Below are 18,360 nucleotides of genomic sequence, written 5' to 3'. Positions count from 1 at the left end.
TATTCTGAGTTAATATCAAGTGGAATTTTTCATCGCAAAAGTATAGAATTGAAAATAATTTTAAAAAACTAAATAAAAAACATGAATTTTGCGACGGAAAATTCCACTTGATATCAACTCAGAATCATGGTCTGAATCATCCCCCTCAGTATTCGTTACGATGTCACTAACACCCTGTATATCCCCTAGCCATTAAAAGTAATTATGTACCCCGTGTAATGAGAAAATATGTAATTATCACGTTGAATCTGAACAGCACCATCTATATTGTTTTTGGGAATGTAGCCTGGATTGTCCCCCATTGTTACTTGATGGAGTCCCACGCATAATGAAAATTGTGACAAATTAAAGTAATTTTAAGCTGATTGTTTCATTACTCACAGAGCTGAAGCAAAGAGGAAACTTTGTCAAAATAGACTACAAAAGATATTTAAGTAACATAAGTAATTATTCATTAATATTGACAACACCTGTGCGATCTCCGATTAACCTCGGATTGTTGTGAAAAAGACTCAAAATGAACATAATAATATAAAATACTTACTCTTAGGCAATCTCAACTCTATCTTCTTCTATCGTGTGGGTTGTAAGGTGAATTACCAACAACCTCATCAACCCTTCCCGGATAATTATTGAGATGCCAAAGGCCCCTGAAATGGCTCATGTAACGACTACTTACATCAGTAAGTAATAACCGGGACCAACTCTACCTATTCTATCTTCTTCTTGTCGTTTCGATGGCATTCAGATTTGATATCGTAACTGGGAAGGCAAAATTACTTAAACGCCAAAATATTCTGAAATAGCAGCTAAGTTATAATTATGTATTGCTAGATGTAAAAAATTAAAAAAGCAATGTGGGTAAAATTTGATAAATAAGTTACGAAAAATACTTTAAATGACTTTTTTTCGAAATGGCCTCTTCGCACTTATAAGTAATATTTTTGTCTTTCCAGTGACGATATAATAACTGTCTCTATTTATAATTCTTGCTTAAAAAACTGGAACGCCTGGCATCAGCTCCACCGGGTATGGTGTTAATTAATAAATTATGATATTACTTAAAATAAACGATATAATATAATATGTTGATGAGTATGTTTATTATTAACTAAAACTTGTATGTGTTTATAGCGCCCTACGGTTACTATAGGCACACCTCAGACACTTCATACAACCAACCTCGTTTTACACAGACACTACACATTTAAATTATCGTACACGCGCATCTGTGTGTGTGACGTCTGACACCATACGATTCAAGTCTAGACTGTGTTCGAGGGGGGATGAGGTAAACCTAGCTCAGGCGCTGGTGGGGAGCGGAGAGTCTCCGTTCTATATGTAATATTATTACTTATTATATTATTCTATGCTATAGGTTCAACTACCTTTTACGATAAGTCAATGTTTGATAGAAAGATGTTTGTTCCATATTTGTGGGTTGTGTTTATCTTGGGTCTTCTTACAAGAAGTATTAGCGTTATTGTATTAATATATATTCAGTTTGGCATTATCCATAATATATAAAGTATAGGTTTTTGGTGTGTGATTGACTACTACTTAGTCTTAGACATTTTTGTTGCACCGTCCCGCAGCCCAGTTTATATGACTCATTCCTGGTAGTTGTTGCCTGAATGAAATTACTTCAGAGCAATAAGGCCACCCATTTGTACTGTAGTTATATGTTGTGTTACCTATTTTTAATAATGAATACTTAATAAAACTATATTTTGATTTGATTTGATTGAATTTACGTAAAGAATTCGTTTATTACGAAATTCTTGATTGAACGTAAATAAATCAGTAACTAGAAAAATAATTAAGTTGTTTATGGCAAATGTTTTATTAGTTGAAATATTTTGAAGAATTTGTAATATTTTTTTAATTCTTGATTACTTTTTATCTTATATCGTAAAGTGTTGTTAAATTGTTTTGGAAATGAAGCTTTAAGAATACATGTTTTCAGTAACATAATACCTTTTGATTTAGCGCGACGTCGCCTATAAGAACTGAACAATCAAGACGCTTCTAGTGACACCTAATTTGTTGAATTTTGATAAATAGTTTAGAAGTTAGTAAGTAGGGAGCAGACCTACATACGTACATATATAGCGGTCAAACACCTAATCATTTTTTCTTCACCGCAGTCGGGTAAAAATGTGAAATACCTGCTATAGATTTTGATTCTTGTGTGTACTCTAATCGACGATCCGCGAAGATTTAAAGCGTATAAGTACGCTTAATTATGTGAAGCGGCTGAGTTTTATCGTTGCTGTTAAAGAACGCTTCGTCGGGTTTTGCGACGATTTATGGATGTGGCAGGGAGGTAAATTATAGAGATTATATAGAGATTATTGAGATGTTGATTTACGGAAGAAAGCGACGGTATTAAAGGGAATGTCCCTATTTGTTTGTTGCGACGGTTTTCCATTCGAAACAATTGGGGATAGCGGCTTGTGATTCAAAATTTTGTTGCTGTGAAGTGAGAAAAAATACTTAAGTACCTACTTGGGAATATTCCTAGTCTATATCCTAATTGGGAAGTCAGAGGTACATCCATCGTGAAGAACCTCTCAACGTGCTTTCCGTTAGACCAACGTGATTAGGCGGTGAGCTGTTTCGCCGTCTATAATGGTCGAGGTAGAGGTCATTTTTAATTCTGATTGAATGCCAACGAGTGTAATTGAAGGAAGGAGTTCCTAGGGTATTGATGCGGATGTTCAGAAAGGCTGTCTTAGCCAAGGTTTTCGGAAATCCCATAGGGAAAGTCCTGGCATGTTGAATTGTTGCCCAACAATATGCGGATATGTTGGCAATAAAAGTCTCCATTATCCCATTATCGGTAGTGAGTAAGTGACTTATCATCATCAACATCATGTCATTATGTCATGTAACGGCTTCCGTGGTCCAGTGGTTTGAACGTTGGGGTCACGATCTGGAGGTCTGGGTTCAAATCCCGGCGGGGACATATCACAAAAATCACCCCTCCCTCCCTAGTTAGGACATTACAGGCCGATCGCCTGATTGTTCGAAACTGCCATGATCCGTGCTTCGGAAGGGACGTTAAGCCGTTGGTCCCGGCTGCATTAGCAGTCGTTAATAACCATCAATCCGCACTGGGCCCGCGTGATGGTTTAAGGCCCGATCTCCCTATCCATCCATAGGGAAGGCCCGTGCCCCCGCAGTGAGGACGTTAATGGGCTGATGATGATGATGATGAATGAATACTGGTCAAACTGTGTCAAGGCGATCCACTCACCCTAATTTTTCATAATTTTAAATTGTATCTTCAATCTCTTCATCGTAGTCATGTAGAGAAAAGATGCACCAAAAAAAACCTTACTTGCAAATAGACATGAGGCATTTTTCATGCGCAAAAGATAAAAGGTACCTATTTAGATAACTTTTCCCATAGATAATCATTGTAATTTGTTATTAAGCAGCTAGTGTTGAAACAATACCACTTTTCTAAGATACCTACATAAAATACATAAACTCACGCCTATTTCCCACGAGGGTAAACAGAGACTATGGAATTCCATCTGTTTCGATCCTGATACACTTCTCTTGCTCCAAGATACCTACTGCAGCAAAAAGACCGAAGGTAAATGAACCTTTACCATAAAGTACGGTTGCTAGTTCAGGTAAAAAAACAAGTTTATTGAACCTGAACTTGTCCTCACAAAATTCTTACCAGTTTACTTACTTTTCTGATTGTTATCAAGTTGACTCACACCCAAATCTTAACTGCAGACACACCCACGACTTAAACCTGTTATTTAGGGCTATTACAGACGGTCTGCATTGGAACTGCCTTTTTTGTCGTAACTTATTGTAGATTTGCCGCAGATGGCATTAACTACTCAGACAAATGGAGATGATTGGAAATGCCAAGCAGCGGGAAAATTCCGGTTGTTATAAATGCGTTTGGCATAATTACATAGAAACTGTAAAGACGCCAACTGCAAACAAACACCATAGTCGGTATGTGATCGCCCTTAAAAATAAAATTATTGTTAACCCATCAGGCGTCCTGTCCAAAACAAAACAAAATTCGAATTTCAAGTTCTCCTTGAAAGTACTACAAAAATGCCAAAGAACTTTTTGGTTCGGAATTTAAATTTTGCCGGGTACTTTTCCAGTTTTTTGGACTAATATGACATTTTTTAATTTTAAAAATAGAGCCTTTGCATTTCAGTGCCCTACCAACGAACAGATTCGATGTTTATGTAATTAATTTATGGAAGTATCATAATAAAATGATTAAGCAACACTTCAACTGATACTTATAACATACGGTAATGCAATTGTTATTTCCTTTCTTTGTTGTGCCTTGACCTTTTTACAAATATTAACAATGAAACAGTGCTTACTTACTTTTTTTTACCCACGACGGAACGGAGCAGGTATATGCGTTTAGGGTGAGAGATGTTTGTGTGTGCGTTTGTGCAAAGTAATGTTATCACTTATCTTCTAAACTAATGATCCGATTTTGATACGGTTTTCAATAACGGGTTTGTGTTTGATGAATTCATGTTATTAGATAAGTGTCATGTCTGTAACTCACTAGGGGGCGCCACAATATTAGTGTTTAGAGTCAATATTATTCGAAACGCCTTTTCAATTTATAAGAGCAATTTATTTGCAATAGTTTTTATTAGTTAATTGTTTTTGACAGGCGTTTTTTTTTCGGTTCCATCGATTACACGTAATTACGTCGAACACGGTGCTGTTTCATTGCTACCTAAATCCCTTAAAAATCAGTAAAAAGTCATATCAGGCATATTCATGGTCCTTCGAGCCGGATTTCAGAGAAGATCATAAACAATAAATTGTAGATAAATTAATACGAAGTGATTGGCGAAGATTAAAGAAAAATCAAGATCGACTATAAGTGGCACGTGGATTGTGTGGTCAAGTGAATCAAATTCATCCTATTAATCCTCATTTAATTCATAAAGTTGAACCTATCACTCAATAATCAGGTAGTATTAAGTAAAGCAAAGTGTTGTTAATTACGGTTAGTATAATTTTAATTACATTTATTACCCACGACGGAACGGAGCAGGTATATGTGTTTAGGGTGAGAGATGTTTGTGTGTGCGTTTGTGCAAAGTAATGTTACCACCTATCTTTTAAACTAATGATCCGATTTTGAGGCGGTTTTCAATAACGGGATTGTGTTTGTTGAGTTCATGTTCTTAGACAGGTGTCATGGCTGTAACTCACTAGGGGGCGCCACAATATTAGTGCAAAACAATGTTGCAATATAATCAAAACGAAATGTCCGATTACAATTCTGTTTTCAGCAATGTGTACGTGGTAGCTTAATGCATGTTCCCAAATAATAAAAATTACGTCTTTACCTCACTAGAGGGCGCTACAATATTAGTGAAAAATAGTATTGCAATAATATTAAAACGAATTGTCCAATTTCAATGCGGTTTTCAGCAATGGGTTCGTAGTTGAATGGTGCATGGTCTAAGATAAGTCTTATGATATTAACTCACTAGGGGGCGCTGCTCTATTAGTGTGAATCGTTTATATTGCAATATTATTAAAATTAAAACGTATTGTCTGATTTCAATGCGGATTTCAGAAATGAGTTCGTGGGTGATTGGTGCATGTTCTAAGATGAGTGTTATAGAGGTAACTTTAAACAGAAAGCAACTGTATAATATTTAATAAGAAACTTAATATTATGTGGTAGGATGAATCACACTTATTGTTTTGCGAGATCTTACCTACACAATATATAGATTATAATTCGTATATGCTCTCTAAAAAGTCTGAAATAAAATTAAGCAAAATTAAAAATTTTGAAATAACCCACGACGGTAAAAATTTCATCGACATAATAACTCAAAACCCCCGACTTAACCAAAGTATTATGTAACGAAATATTATATTAGACTTAAAAATACTTTCTAAAAAAGAGTTGATATCTCGAGACATCGGTAATAGATATACTTAAGTACCTAAACAATGAATATGGATGTTTACAGTTTTTTCCTAACGTGTCTGTTTCTCGAAGATATACTTAAATGTAGCGATATTAATTTTACCATAATACATAACCGAGGAATATCCGTCGGGGGCTGCCTTTTCTATATAAAATTTCAACAAAAAAATCATACTTTTTTTCAAGAATAAGTATCTGTGGTTATTACGAATCTCTTTAATCAAATCAAATCAAATACATCTTATTTCACAGAACTTAATTTGAACAATCAGGCATAACACGTGAACACAGTACAACTTGACCAGCCTTATTGCTCTATAGCAATTTCTTCCAGGCAACCACTACCAGGAACAGATAGACTAGACTTGGATGCGGAATGGTGCAATAATAATAAGATATAATAAAAGTAAAATAAAGTTAATATCATAAATATTATTATTCTGAATCTGAACAAAATAGAGAGAAGCAATATAAATATTTATTTACGACAGGTAGCGCATATCAAAGAAAGGCACACAGCGATTTCCCTCTGATGCAGTTATTCAGATATTCATTGAGTGGTCTAAGTTATACTCGACTTATTGGGTTATGTTTTAAATTATAACGCACCAACCAGAGTCAGTAAGTTTCGTCATAAATAAACTTATTAGGTACGAAATCTTTACTTAACAAAATATTCAATGAGGGATTAACGGCCTCCGTGGTCCAGTGGTTGAACGTTGGGTTCACGATCCGAAGGCCCCGGGTTCGAATCCCGGTGGGGACATATCACAAAAATCACTTTGTTTGGTAAGGACATTACAGGCTGATCACCTGATTGTCTGAAAGTAAGATGATCCGTGCTTCGTAAGGTTGGTCCCGGCTACTATTTACCGATGTAAGTAAGTAGTCGTTACATGAGTAATGTCAGGGGCCTTCGGCGGCTCAGTAATAACCCTGACACCAGGGTTGATGAGGTTGGTATTCCACCTCACAACCCACACGATAAGAAGAATGAGCGACTTTCCAGGCTGCGTTCACCAAAAACAATATAGATGGCGTTGTACAGCTTCAACGTGATTATCTATTTTCTCATTACTCGGGTACATAATTGACAACATTTCTCCCGGGTGAGAGCCTTCAGCGCTCCCCATTTGTCCGGCCAAGTAGTTAATGCCATCTGCGGCAATAAGTCACGTCAAAAAAAAAAAAAAAATGACAACATTTCATTTTTACTAAGGTGCCTTAAATCGAAAACCATTTCGAGATATTTCTATGATTTACACAAAACACATTTTTTCAGATTTTTTAATTCAGTAATAATAGAAATATATTGAAAAATCCACGAGGTTCAGACCGTTACATAAAAATTATAAAAAAAGTAAATGTCATACATAACATGACACTTTGTTTGCGACTTGTTTTAAATACGCATGCAAAGGTACATTACATTATACTGCCTTCATTCTATCAATGGCAGAATCCAATTTTCAAAAAATATTTTTTGTAACTTCTAGTGGAAAAATCTTGAAAAGAAAAAATACGTGTCTTCTATTTAAACAAGTACTTTCGAAATAGCACAAAAAAACCACGGCTTAAAAATTTGAAATGTTGTCAATTATACCAAAATACAATGTAATGGATGGAAAGAAAGAAAGAAAATATTTATTCGGCATACTTAACACTAATTAACAAAAAAATAATAATAATTATACATAGTGCCGAAACGGCTTCAGCTCAGCAAATGTCACGGCCTAGCTGTAGCAAGACTATGACGCTGATTTTCAGCTGCAGCCGGTTGGGGAATCAAAAAACAGTAAAACAAAAAGAACTGGGCTCTAAAGTCTAAGCACATAATTACGTACCTAAACCGTAATATAAAGTATTTGAGGAAAAAGAAAATATTAATAAGAAAAATAAATAAATTAATAATTCTGTATATTATGTATTATACTGTATGTGTGTGTATAATATACTATTATGTATGTGAGTTATATATGGCTTACATAATGCATGAATATTTTTAATAGGTTGTATCACCGCTTAACTGGCATTGTAGAAAGTGAAATGGATAGGGAGATCGGGCCTTAAACCATCACGCGGGCCGAGTGCGGTGGGTATGGTGTTCCATAGGGAAGGCCCGTGCCCCAGCAGTGGGGACGTTAATGGGCTGATGATGATGATGTTGATGACAATGTAATGGCAGAAGCATGTATAAAAATTATTGTTGCTTGATACATACATAAACTCACGCCTATTTCCCACCGGGGTAAGCAGAGACTATAGAATTCCATTTGCTTCGATCCTGGCACACTTCTCTTGCTTCCTCCACATTACACGCACGCCGGTTCAGAGTAGATCGTATCGAACCTTTTCTAAGGACATCTAAGACAAGACATCTAAGGACATTGTTGCTTGATATTCGGTTCAAGTACGTTATAGAATTATTTTGATCACAATAATAATGGGTGGAACATGTATTGTACCTGGACGTAATAAAAGGAGTCATCATTTATACCCAAAAACAAAGAAAAACGATGCATAATATGTCTGTTATCCATAAAATTAGAAGGTTCATCATCATCAGCCGTATGACGCCCACTGCTGGGCATAGGCCTCCCCCAAGGATCTCCACGACGATCGGTCCTGCGCTGCCCGCATCCAGCGGCTTCCCGCGACCTTCACCAGATCGTCGGTCCACCTTGTAGCGGGCCTACCCACTGAGCGTCGTCCGACACGTGGTCGCCACTCCAGAACCTTTCCGCCCCATCGGCCATCGGTTCTCCTCGCTATGTGTCCTGCCCACTGCCACTTCAGCTTTGCAATTCTTCGAGCTATGTCGGTGACTTTAGTTCTCCTGCGGATCTCCTCATTTCTGAGGAAAAAATAATTGTAATTTTAAAATAATAAAATTAGAAGGTTATACGAAGGAAAATCTGTACAGCGCCATCTGTATTGTTTTTGAAGAACGTAACCTGGAAAGTCCCTCATAGAGTACATTCGAATGGTAATAAGCAGTTGGTTCTTTAAACTTGGACTTTTATTTAAAATCAATAAGATGAAAATAGAATTACTAAATCAAGGCGTAATTCCATAAATATTTCAATCATTTTCCATAGGAACATTATGCTTATTGTCAAAAAACGATGTTATTTTTTTATTTTTGCATTAAAATACGTAAAGTATATTGAATCTCATCTGAAATGGAATAATAAGGAAAAAGACAATGGAAACAACCATCAAACCAATTCAGTAAAAAACGAAACGGTTCGTTTGGTAATTAATTCCATTATGACAAAGAAAAATAAAGCAAATAATTTTATTACAATCTTTTTTGGTCACGAATCGAGCAATGTCGAATGGTTTTGCAAACAGATACAAATTCGACATTTCTTTATTTATTAGTTCGATGACTTTTCGAGTTGAAAATTGGGTTTATTAAACAAAATGCCTTACTTTAACACCCACGCGTACGTACCTCTTATTTTTTGACGTGAGTTATTGTAGATTTGCCGCAGATGGCATTAACTACTTGGCCGGACAAATGGGGAGCGCTGAAGGCTCTCTCCCGGTACAACGTTTAAGACAACCCACATCTTCTATCGTGTGAACTGTAAGGCGTATTACCAAGCTCATCAACCCTGGTGTCAGGGTTATTATTGAGCCGCCAAATGCCCCTGACATAACTCACGTAACGACTACGTACTTACATCAGTAAGTAGTAACCGGGACCAACGGTTTAACGTGCCTTCGGAAGCACGGCTCATCTAACTTTTGGACAATCAGGGGATCAGCCTGTAATGTTCTAACCAAACTAGATTTGTCCCCACCGTGATTCGAACGCGGGACCTCCGAATCGTTGGCATAACGCTCAACAACTGGACCACGGAGGCCGATAGAAGAATGTGTGATATATGTGTGTGGTTACATTTAGGTAAGTACCTGGTAGGTACGTTAGTTTAGTTCATACTATAGGTAATATTTACGAACTAATTATTCAAGCACCAAATGTATGTTGTCTTGTCGCTCCATTAACGAGACTTGTTAAAATACTAACCCTTTTATTTGAAACTCCAATTCACATAAGAGTCTGTATAAAATGATATGGTTTGTAACTTTCAAACAGTAACAGAAATTGAACTAGTTCAGTACAATTTGTGATTATATTTCAATAAGTGTACTAATAAACAATAAACGATTCGCCTCTTTCTTTTTCATGGGAACAGTGATGGATTAAAACTGCCTGCCGTCGTCTGCTTTTCCACCTCGTTATAATCTGAGAGTGTTCAAGGCTAGAATGAATAGGCATTTGCTAGGTAAACGTGATCCACCCTAGACCACATCGCGACTTACGATCAGGTGAGATTGTGGTGTTTTTTTTTTGACATGACTTATTCTTGATTTGCCGCAGATGGCATTAACTACTTGGCCGGCCAAATGGGGAGCGCTGAGGGCTCTCACCCGGTACAAAATTTAAGACAACAGGCCTAAGGGTGCCCACTTGGGCGCGAACCTCAGGGCGTCGTCTAAGAGGAAGAATATTTTAAATAATCAACCCTAGAGGGTCGATAGCGATAAGCGTTGAATGAGGGAAATCGACGACCACGCCGGCTGGGTCGGTATCGGAGTTCTGAAGTGTTTGGTGTCGCGAGCTGATTGGCCGCGTTTATGGCAAGAGTAATCGGGTCGTCGGGATCGTATATTACGTCCTTTGGACGCCGATACTTTTTAGTACTGTCCCTGAGTGGGTGAGATTGTAGTCACACGCGAGCTAATAATTATTATTTAAAAAGTATAAATAATGGTTTATAACAGCTTCAATGCGCGGTACGAGTTAGTTAGTAGTCACACAAGCCAGAGTTGTGACGTTAAGTTTAGCATAATGATGTATCCAGAGATATTAGATGTATCAAACGAGATCTAACAGTACACAAACAACATTTGTTTATTTAATGATGAACCGAAGAGAAGGGGGGTTAAAATGGTTACATCGAAGCAATATTGCTATTTGACAATTGTTCGCGCGCGTAATAAGGAATGCGCGAGCGGCGACGGCGGCGGCTGAGGCGCGGGAGGCAGGCTCCGCGCAGGCGACGGCGGCGCGGCGGCTGAGGCGCGGGCGCCGGGGCGACCGCCGCCACACACACTACCTTGCTACCTTAACCGAACGGACGCGTTGCGAGCAATCTCGCTGTTTTGTCGGGAATTTGTATTTAATTTCATAATCACGAACATTATAAGTAATAATCACCAGTATTTCTTTTATTTTATGTCCCACAAGAGACATAATTTGGCGCCCCCGGGTGGGCCACGAACTGCCTATTTCGGAATTACGTCGTAAGCATAGTCCGTCTGTTCCATTGTTGTTACGTGTCACCGCAGCACCGCGCGCTACAATATTACATCGCGTTGTGATTCGATAACCCTGAGCAGAGTCTGAGAAGCCCGAAAGAAGGCTAACACGACGAGGTGACGGTCCAGCGGCACGAAAGCGGTTTCGTCCTCCATCATCGAGTGCCACGTAAGACAGCCACTGACGGAAGTTCATCATCAAAACGCTGCACTGCATGATTCATCTGCTAAGGGGAGTGTCGTGAGCCTGCTTTTTCCTTATATTTCCTACCTAATTACCTATATTTTACTTTGGCAGACAGTGTTAGATTGCTCATCAACGCGTGTGTTGCATCATCCATCTTCATCATTGCTAATAAGCATAATTTGTTCGTGCATCCTTGTGCAAATCATCCTACAAATTGCCACAGCTACCTCACCAGGTATATTTTTGAAATATTCGTCATTTTTCGAAAAGGCGTTTATATCGTAAATAAGTAGGTATCTTACATCCATCCTTTGCTTAAACATAGCATTAAACGTGGCATACCTATACCTGAAATATTACTTTCCTTCATGCTACATTTAAGTATATCTTCATAACTTCGTAAATAATCTTCCCAAATTCCTGTTATAAAATAATCCAGTCAGAAACATAAATATTCGCACCGCATCGCACCATTATATTGCACGCTTACTAACGCATTCCTTTCTATAACCCTTCCAGTGAGAAACCACGAACTTACCTACAGTCATCGACCGCTCGGCGACTTGCGATTGTGTGCCTGCCTACTTTGCTCAGCTGTTCGGGTACCGGACAACCTGCCGGCTCGCTGGCGCGTGTTCGTCATTATTACAAGGAGCGTAAGCCGTTTCATTTTTAGTTTCTACTTTCCGTTTTTTTTATTCTTATCAGCTCCAAACATTTTATTTGTTAAATAGTTTTATTTTTTGCATTACCTTAGTTTCTTGTTGCTACTCACTTCTTATCTTCGTACTATATTATTAACTTTTTTTTTTAAACCATGTCTGGTACGTCGGACGACGAGGGTAGAGATATGGAGATTGAATTAGCGCAACTTGAAGCAAAACGTAGTTCAATAAAAGGACAAACTACAAAAATTGAAAAGTTTTTGAAGTCTTTCGATGATAGTGAGGCAGTTGATGCTGTCGAGTTTAATAAATTAACTCTAAAACTACATAAGTGTATGGAGCTGATACAGAAATTTGAGACGCTGCAGAGTCGCATAGAGGTTCTGAATAGTGGAAAACTCGAAGAAGAACTCACAACACGAGACACTATGGAAGAAAATCTCCATAATTGTATTGCAACCGTTCAATTTTTACTTGAAAAACATAAGCTAAAGTCGAGCTCTGGGGCTGATAATACAAATTCTTCCACTACCACTCATCACTCGCATTGCCGCGATACCATAGTTGGTTTTAACTTGCCTCAAATTAAAATAAATAAATTTGATGGAACATTTTATAAATGGCTTGAATTCCGTGATACATATGAATCATTGATACACGATAACATTAGTTTGAAGCCCATTCACAAGTTCCATTACCTTTGCTCTTACTTAGAAGGTGAAGCGGCGCGAGTTATTAGTAACTTGGAAATATCAGCGGCGAATTATTCCGAAGCTTGGACTCTTTTATGCGAGAGGTATAATAATAAGCGGCAACTTATTTATAATCATTTAAATTCATTATTTAGTGTTGATGCAATCCAAAGAGAGTCTGACAAGTCACTGCGCTTTTTAGGTGATCACATCACTAAAAATTTGCGCGCTTTGAAAACACTAGGCCAGCCCACAGAGCAATGGGACACCATCATTATACATCTTGCCACTACGAAACTAGATTCAGTTACTAGTGTAAAATGGGAGGAGTACCGAAACGGTCTGACAAGTGAAATACCTACTTTGAAGGATTTTAAAGAATTCTTAAAGTCACGGGCAGATGTTCTAGAGACCTTGTATAGATCTAAAAGGGACAAACAAGCTAGAACACCTTCTTCATCTCATTTCAAACAAAATAATCATCATTCACATCATAAACAAGATTTTCAAACGAAGTCCTTCGTAATTTCAGCTAACAACGGCAGGCAGCTGCGTCCGTGCGTCATTTGCCAGGGAAAACATCGTATCTTCGATTGCAACGCGTTCAAGGCCCTGACAACTGAAGAGAAATGGGCACAGGTTCATAAGTTGAAGCTCTGCCACAACTGCTTGCGTCCAGACCACGATGCAGCTCATTGCCGCTTGGGTGGCTGTCGCGCTTGTAAGGGACGACACAACACAGTACTTCATAAACATGACACTACCTCAAATACATACACATCCTCACCGTCTACCTCCCAAGGTGAAAACAATGGTGGGGAGGGCCAGCCCCCTTTTATAGTTATGTCGTCTACCTCTTGTGTAGAGTCCGAAACTCTTCTTTCCACTGCGATGATTGACATCATTAATCCCCATAACAATAAAGTAGAAACTGTGAGAGCGCTGCTAGACAGCGGGAGTCAGTCGTCTTTCATCACTACAAACTTAAAGTCACGTCTGCAGCTGACATCTCAGCCATCAGGTGCCACAAGCATCTTAGGTATTGGTGACACCTCGCTTGACATCATTCCCGAGCGATGCACTGCCATTATTCAGTCAAAACTAAACACTTTTGTTCAAACGCAGAACTTTTTAGTACTGCCTCATATCACAGACAAACTTCCTAAGCGTCATATAGATATTTCATCACTAAAACTACCTTCAGTGGTACGTTTAGCAGACCCCTTCTTTAATAAACCATCTCCAATAGACGTGCTCCTCGGAGCTGACATCTTTTGGGATCTTCTTAGCCCTGAGCGTCATTCACTAGGACCAAATCTACCTACTTTGTGTAATACAAGGTTGGGCTGGATTGTAGCAGGACATATTCCATCGCTTCATAAACCAAACCAAATTCGTTGTAATTTTGTGTCTACTGAACAGCTTCACTCAGAATTAGCAAAATTCTGGAATGATGAGGATTTCCCTTTACCAAATCACAAGGAAAATATCATTACTGAAAGCGAAACCCACTTCATAGAAAATACTTATCGCCTGAATGATGGTAGGTTCTGTGTTCGGCTTCCTCTCTTAGACTCACCCGATTGTCTAGGGGATTCCTATGGTCGAGCTAGGACTCGTTTTTTTGGGCTAGAGAAACGATTTAGACAAAATCCTTGCTTAAAAAAGATGTATACCGACTTCATTTCTGAATATCGAGATCTAGGTCACCTTGCAGAAGCACCCAATCAGAGACCCAGCTCATCTTATTTTTTGCCTCATCACGCAATACTTAAAGAAAATAGCGAATCAACCAAGCTACGAGTGGTATTTGATGCCTCTGCGCGCACTTCATCGGGTTTCTCCATCAACGACATTCAAATGGTAGGGCCCACCATTCAAGATTCGTTATTTAACATCCTACTCAGATTTCGCCATTACAAATACGTTCTCTCCGGCGACATAGAAAAACAATATCGCCAAGTCATTATGAATGAACTTGATCGTGATTTACAGCTCATTCTATGGAGAGAGAATGAAAGCCTTCCAATTCGTTCACTTAGACTAAATACGGTCACATACGGTTTTGCTAGTGCTAGTTTTCTTGCAGCTAGATGTTTGTGGCAGCTCGGGGAGGAATCAGCTAGTATTTTAAATTCATCCGAGCACGGCCCCCAGGATGGTGTCACCGCCGATTTAATTAAGGAAATAATTCAGTCACAGTTTTATTGTGATGATTTGCTCTGCGGCGCTGACACTGAAAACGAACTGCTTCATATAAAGAACTCTGTTTCAAAGGTATTATCATCGGGTTGCTTCAACCTACGGAAATACCGTTCTAATTCCTCAACTATTATAAATTCAGAAATTAAAAACATGGAAACTGATAACTTGATTCTTAGTCAGTCTGTCCAAACACTGGGTTTAGGATGGAATCCTACTCAAGATGTTCTTCATTTTAATATCGACAATAATGCACCGAACAGTGTCACAAAGCGCACTATCTTATCAACCACTTTCAAGATATTCGATCCACTCGGGTTGCTAACGTTGTGTACAGTTAGGCCAAAAATTCTTATGCAAAAAATGTGGACTTTAAAAATTAATTGGGATGACCCTGTTCCTAGCGAAATAAAACGGGCATGGGAACATTTTATAGACAATGTCAAATACCTAAAGCTTCTTACTATTCCCAGATGCATTTTTAACGACATTCCTTCTTACATAGAACTTCATACATTTTGTGACGCGTCGCAACTTGCTTATGGCGCTTGCGTCTACGTAAAGTCCGTGTCAGCATCGGGCCGTCAAACCTGTAATCTACTTTGTGCCAAATCACGGGTAGCACCTATCAAGCCAACTACCATTCCGCGACTAGAACTCTGCGCGGCCCTGCTAGGAGCTCGTCTCTCTGCAACGGTTAGTAGCGCCCTTCGTAAGCCTATAGCTAGAAGTATTTATTGGTCCGATTCTAGTGTCGTGTTGGCATGGTTAACAAGTTGTCCATCTAAGCTTAAGGCTTACGTGGCTAATAGAGTCACCGCCGTGCTGGAGCTCACTCAAGGTTCTCCCTGGCGCTACGTGCCTACCGCCTTAAACCCAGCCGACCTGGCGTCACGCGGGGTAGACCCACAGCGTGTCGAGTCAGAATCCAAATGGTGGCACGGGCCACAATTTATTTTACAAAAAGAAGAAGACTGGCCTTCTCTGCCCGATGATAAACAAACGCAACAATTACCCGAAACAAAACACATCATAAATACATTGACAAGCACTGACGTGCCTGTTGCGGTAATAGATTTTGAAAGACATTCCAATTTTAAGCGATTACGCCGCATTGTTGCATATGTATTGCGTTTTATAAATGCAAAATGTAAAAACATAGTTAATAAAGGGCATTTAACAGTAGCGGAACTAAATGATGCCCTGACCACCCTAGTAAAGTTATCACAACAGGAATCATTCTCCAAGGAATTAACTTTACTTCACGAGAAAAAAAATATCAGTTCTAAGTCCTTACTTGCTTCATTATCTCCATTTATTGACTCTCAGGGAATCCTGAGAGTGGGGGGGAGGATACGTAAATCAAACTTTGACTTTACGACAAAACATCCCATACTTTTAAACTCGAAACACATTCTTACCAAACTCATATTCTCAAATGAACACACTCGCCTCTTACATGCGGGACCGCAGCTTTTGCTGGCGTCAGTCCGCGAGCAGTTCTGGCCGATCGGGGGTAGGGACCTGGCACGACGCACGGCGCGCAGATGTGTCACCTGTAGTCGACACAACGCTAAACTAATGAAAAACATAATGGGTGACTTACCTTCACAGCGTCTGGTGCCGGACTTCCCATTCTCCACTGTTGCTATGGATTTCGCAGGCCCTTTCTTAATAACTGATCGTCGCGGGCGCGGATGCAAAATAACAAAATGCTATTTATGCCTTTTTATTTGTCTCAGGTTCAAATGTGTCCATTTGGAGTGTGTTAGTGAGCTATCTAAAGATTCGTTTATACTAGCCTTACGCCGATTTATCTCTCGTAGGGGTAAACCAAGAGAAATATTCTGTGATAACGGAAGAAACTTCGTAGCTGCGGCGAAGGAAGTAAATGAGTTTTTCAAACAGTATTCGAAGTCTATGTGTGCCTTTGCAGCTGATCATGATATAAAGTTTAAATTCTCACCGGCTTACGCTCCTAATTTTAACGGCTACGCAGAGGCTGGCATAAAGGCAGCAAAGCACCTCATAAAGCGTGCTTTAGGGAATACGCACCTCACCTTTGAGGAGCTTTCGTCTTTGTTTGCCCAAGTGGAAGCGATCCTCAACAGTAGACCTATCTCTCCCCTCTCCTCCTCACCTAATGACTATGCAGCGCTCACACCTGGACATTTCCTCCTTGGCAGGTCCCTGATGTCGCTACCGTCTCCAGAGCTAATTGACATCAATCCAAGAAGACTAAACAGATATGAAGTATTGGAACAAATGAGACAACACTTCTGGAAAAGATGGCAGTCAGAATATGTTACTGAACTCCAGCATCGTTGCAAATGGAAAACCCGGTGCAGAGATTTAAAAGAAGGAGAGCTAGTGATAATTAAAGATGACAATGTGCCTCCACTATTATGGCGACTTGGAAGAGTTCAAAAACTTTACCCAGGCGCAGACGGAGTGCCGCGAGTTGCTGATATAAAGACATCAAGAGGAGTCATCAGACGCGCACTCAATCGTATATCCCTTCTTCTAGACGACATTGCTTGAAAGCAGCGCTTTCAAGGGCCCCCAGTATGTTCGCGCGCGTAATAAGGAATGCGCGAGCGGCGACGGCGGCGGCTGAGGCGCGGGAGGCAGGCTCCGCGCAGGCGACGGCGGCGCGGCGGCTGAGGCGCGGGCGCCGGGGCGACCGCCGCCACACACACTACCTTGCTACCTTAACCGAACGGACGCGTTGCGAGCAATCTCGCTGTTTTGTCGGGAATTTGTATTTAATTTCATAATCACGAACATTATAAGTAATAATCACCAGTATTTCTTTTATTTTATGTCCCACAAGAGACAACAATTGTTTGCTTTTTGATTACTTTTTTATGTGCAAATGTCACATTGCAATATTGCTTTCTTAGATGAATTGCTTCGGTGTGGCCATTTTTACCCCCCAGTACTTGAAAAGGTTAAGAAGAAGATGTTAAGGTACGCTACAATTATCATACCGGTATAAAATTAAGATACCGTGATTTCGTACCGTTATGATAACGGTAGCGCAACCTTAACCGCTTCTAACCTTAACCTTTTTAAGACCTGAAAGAGAACGGGAGTTAGTGCTGAAGTTATATCTTCCTTGAGTAATTCTAGTTACGTAACTGTCAAGTAGATTTTCAATTTAGGAAACTCAGTCTCCACCAGAGTCCATTCTAGGTCAATACTGACCTTACCAATCCCTAGGTCAGTGTCATGATTGACACTTGGAGATCTAAAAGTTTGAGACCTATCTGTTAAAATAAAATAAAGTTGAATAATGCTCCATACCCCCTCCGGTTGATT

At 39.3% G+C, this 18,360-nt stretch overlaps 1 protein-coding gene across 4 annotated transcripts; it reads left to right on the top strand.

The window, feature by feature from the left end:
- Positions 1-10,966: 10,966 nt before the first annotated feature.
- LOC126371095 (uncharacterized) lies at positions 10,967-17,844 on the top strand. 4 transcript variants are annotated; one of them, XR_007566953.1, is made up of 3 exons: positions 10,967-11,462; positions 12,000-12,082; positions 17,226-17,366. XR_007566953.1 is itself a non-coding variant. In XM_050016300.1 (2 exons), exons 1-2 carry the CDS (start codon positions 12,298-12,300, stop codon positions 17,578-17,580), a joined length of 999 nt encoding a protein of 332 aa, XP_049872257.1. In that variant the 5' UTR covers positions 12,089-12,297; the 3' UTR covers positions 17,581-17,844. The 4 variants fall into 4 exon arrangements, 1 of the variants encoding a protein (XP_049872257.1); XR_007566952.1 differs by lacking the exon at positions 12,000-12,082; XM_050016300.1 differs by lacking the exons at positions 10,967-11,462; positions 12,000-12,082 and adding an exon at positions 12,089-12,941 and having other exon boundaries at positions 17,226-17,844.
- The last annotated feature ends 516 nt before the right edge of the window (positions 17,845-18,360 follow it).

Source organism: Pectinophora gossypiella, chromosome 12 (assembly GCF_024362695.1).
Source record: "Pectinophora gossypiella chromosome 12, ilPecGoss1.1, whole genome shotgun sequence".
NCBI lineage: Eukaryota > Metazoa > Arthropoda > Insecta > Lepidoptera > Gelechiidae > Pectinophora > Pectinophora gossypiella.
Note: the sequence above shows the minus strand (reverse complement) of the source record. Positions and strands in the feature narration are given on the sequence as shown.

Bases quoted from the DNA above. Each gene is read 5' to 3' on its own strand.
- LOC126371095 (XM_050016300.1), top strand. From the start codon at position 12,298: ATGTCTGGTACGTCGGACGACGAGGGTAGAGATATGGAGATTGAATTA. The intron at 12,942-17,225 runs GTATAATAATAA...CCTCCTTGGCAG, and splicing joins TGGACTCTTTTATGCGAGAG to GTCCCTGATGTCGCTACCGT.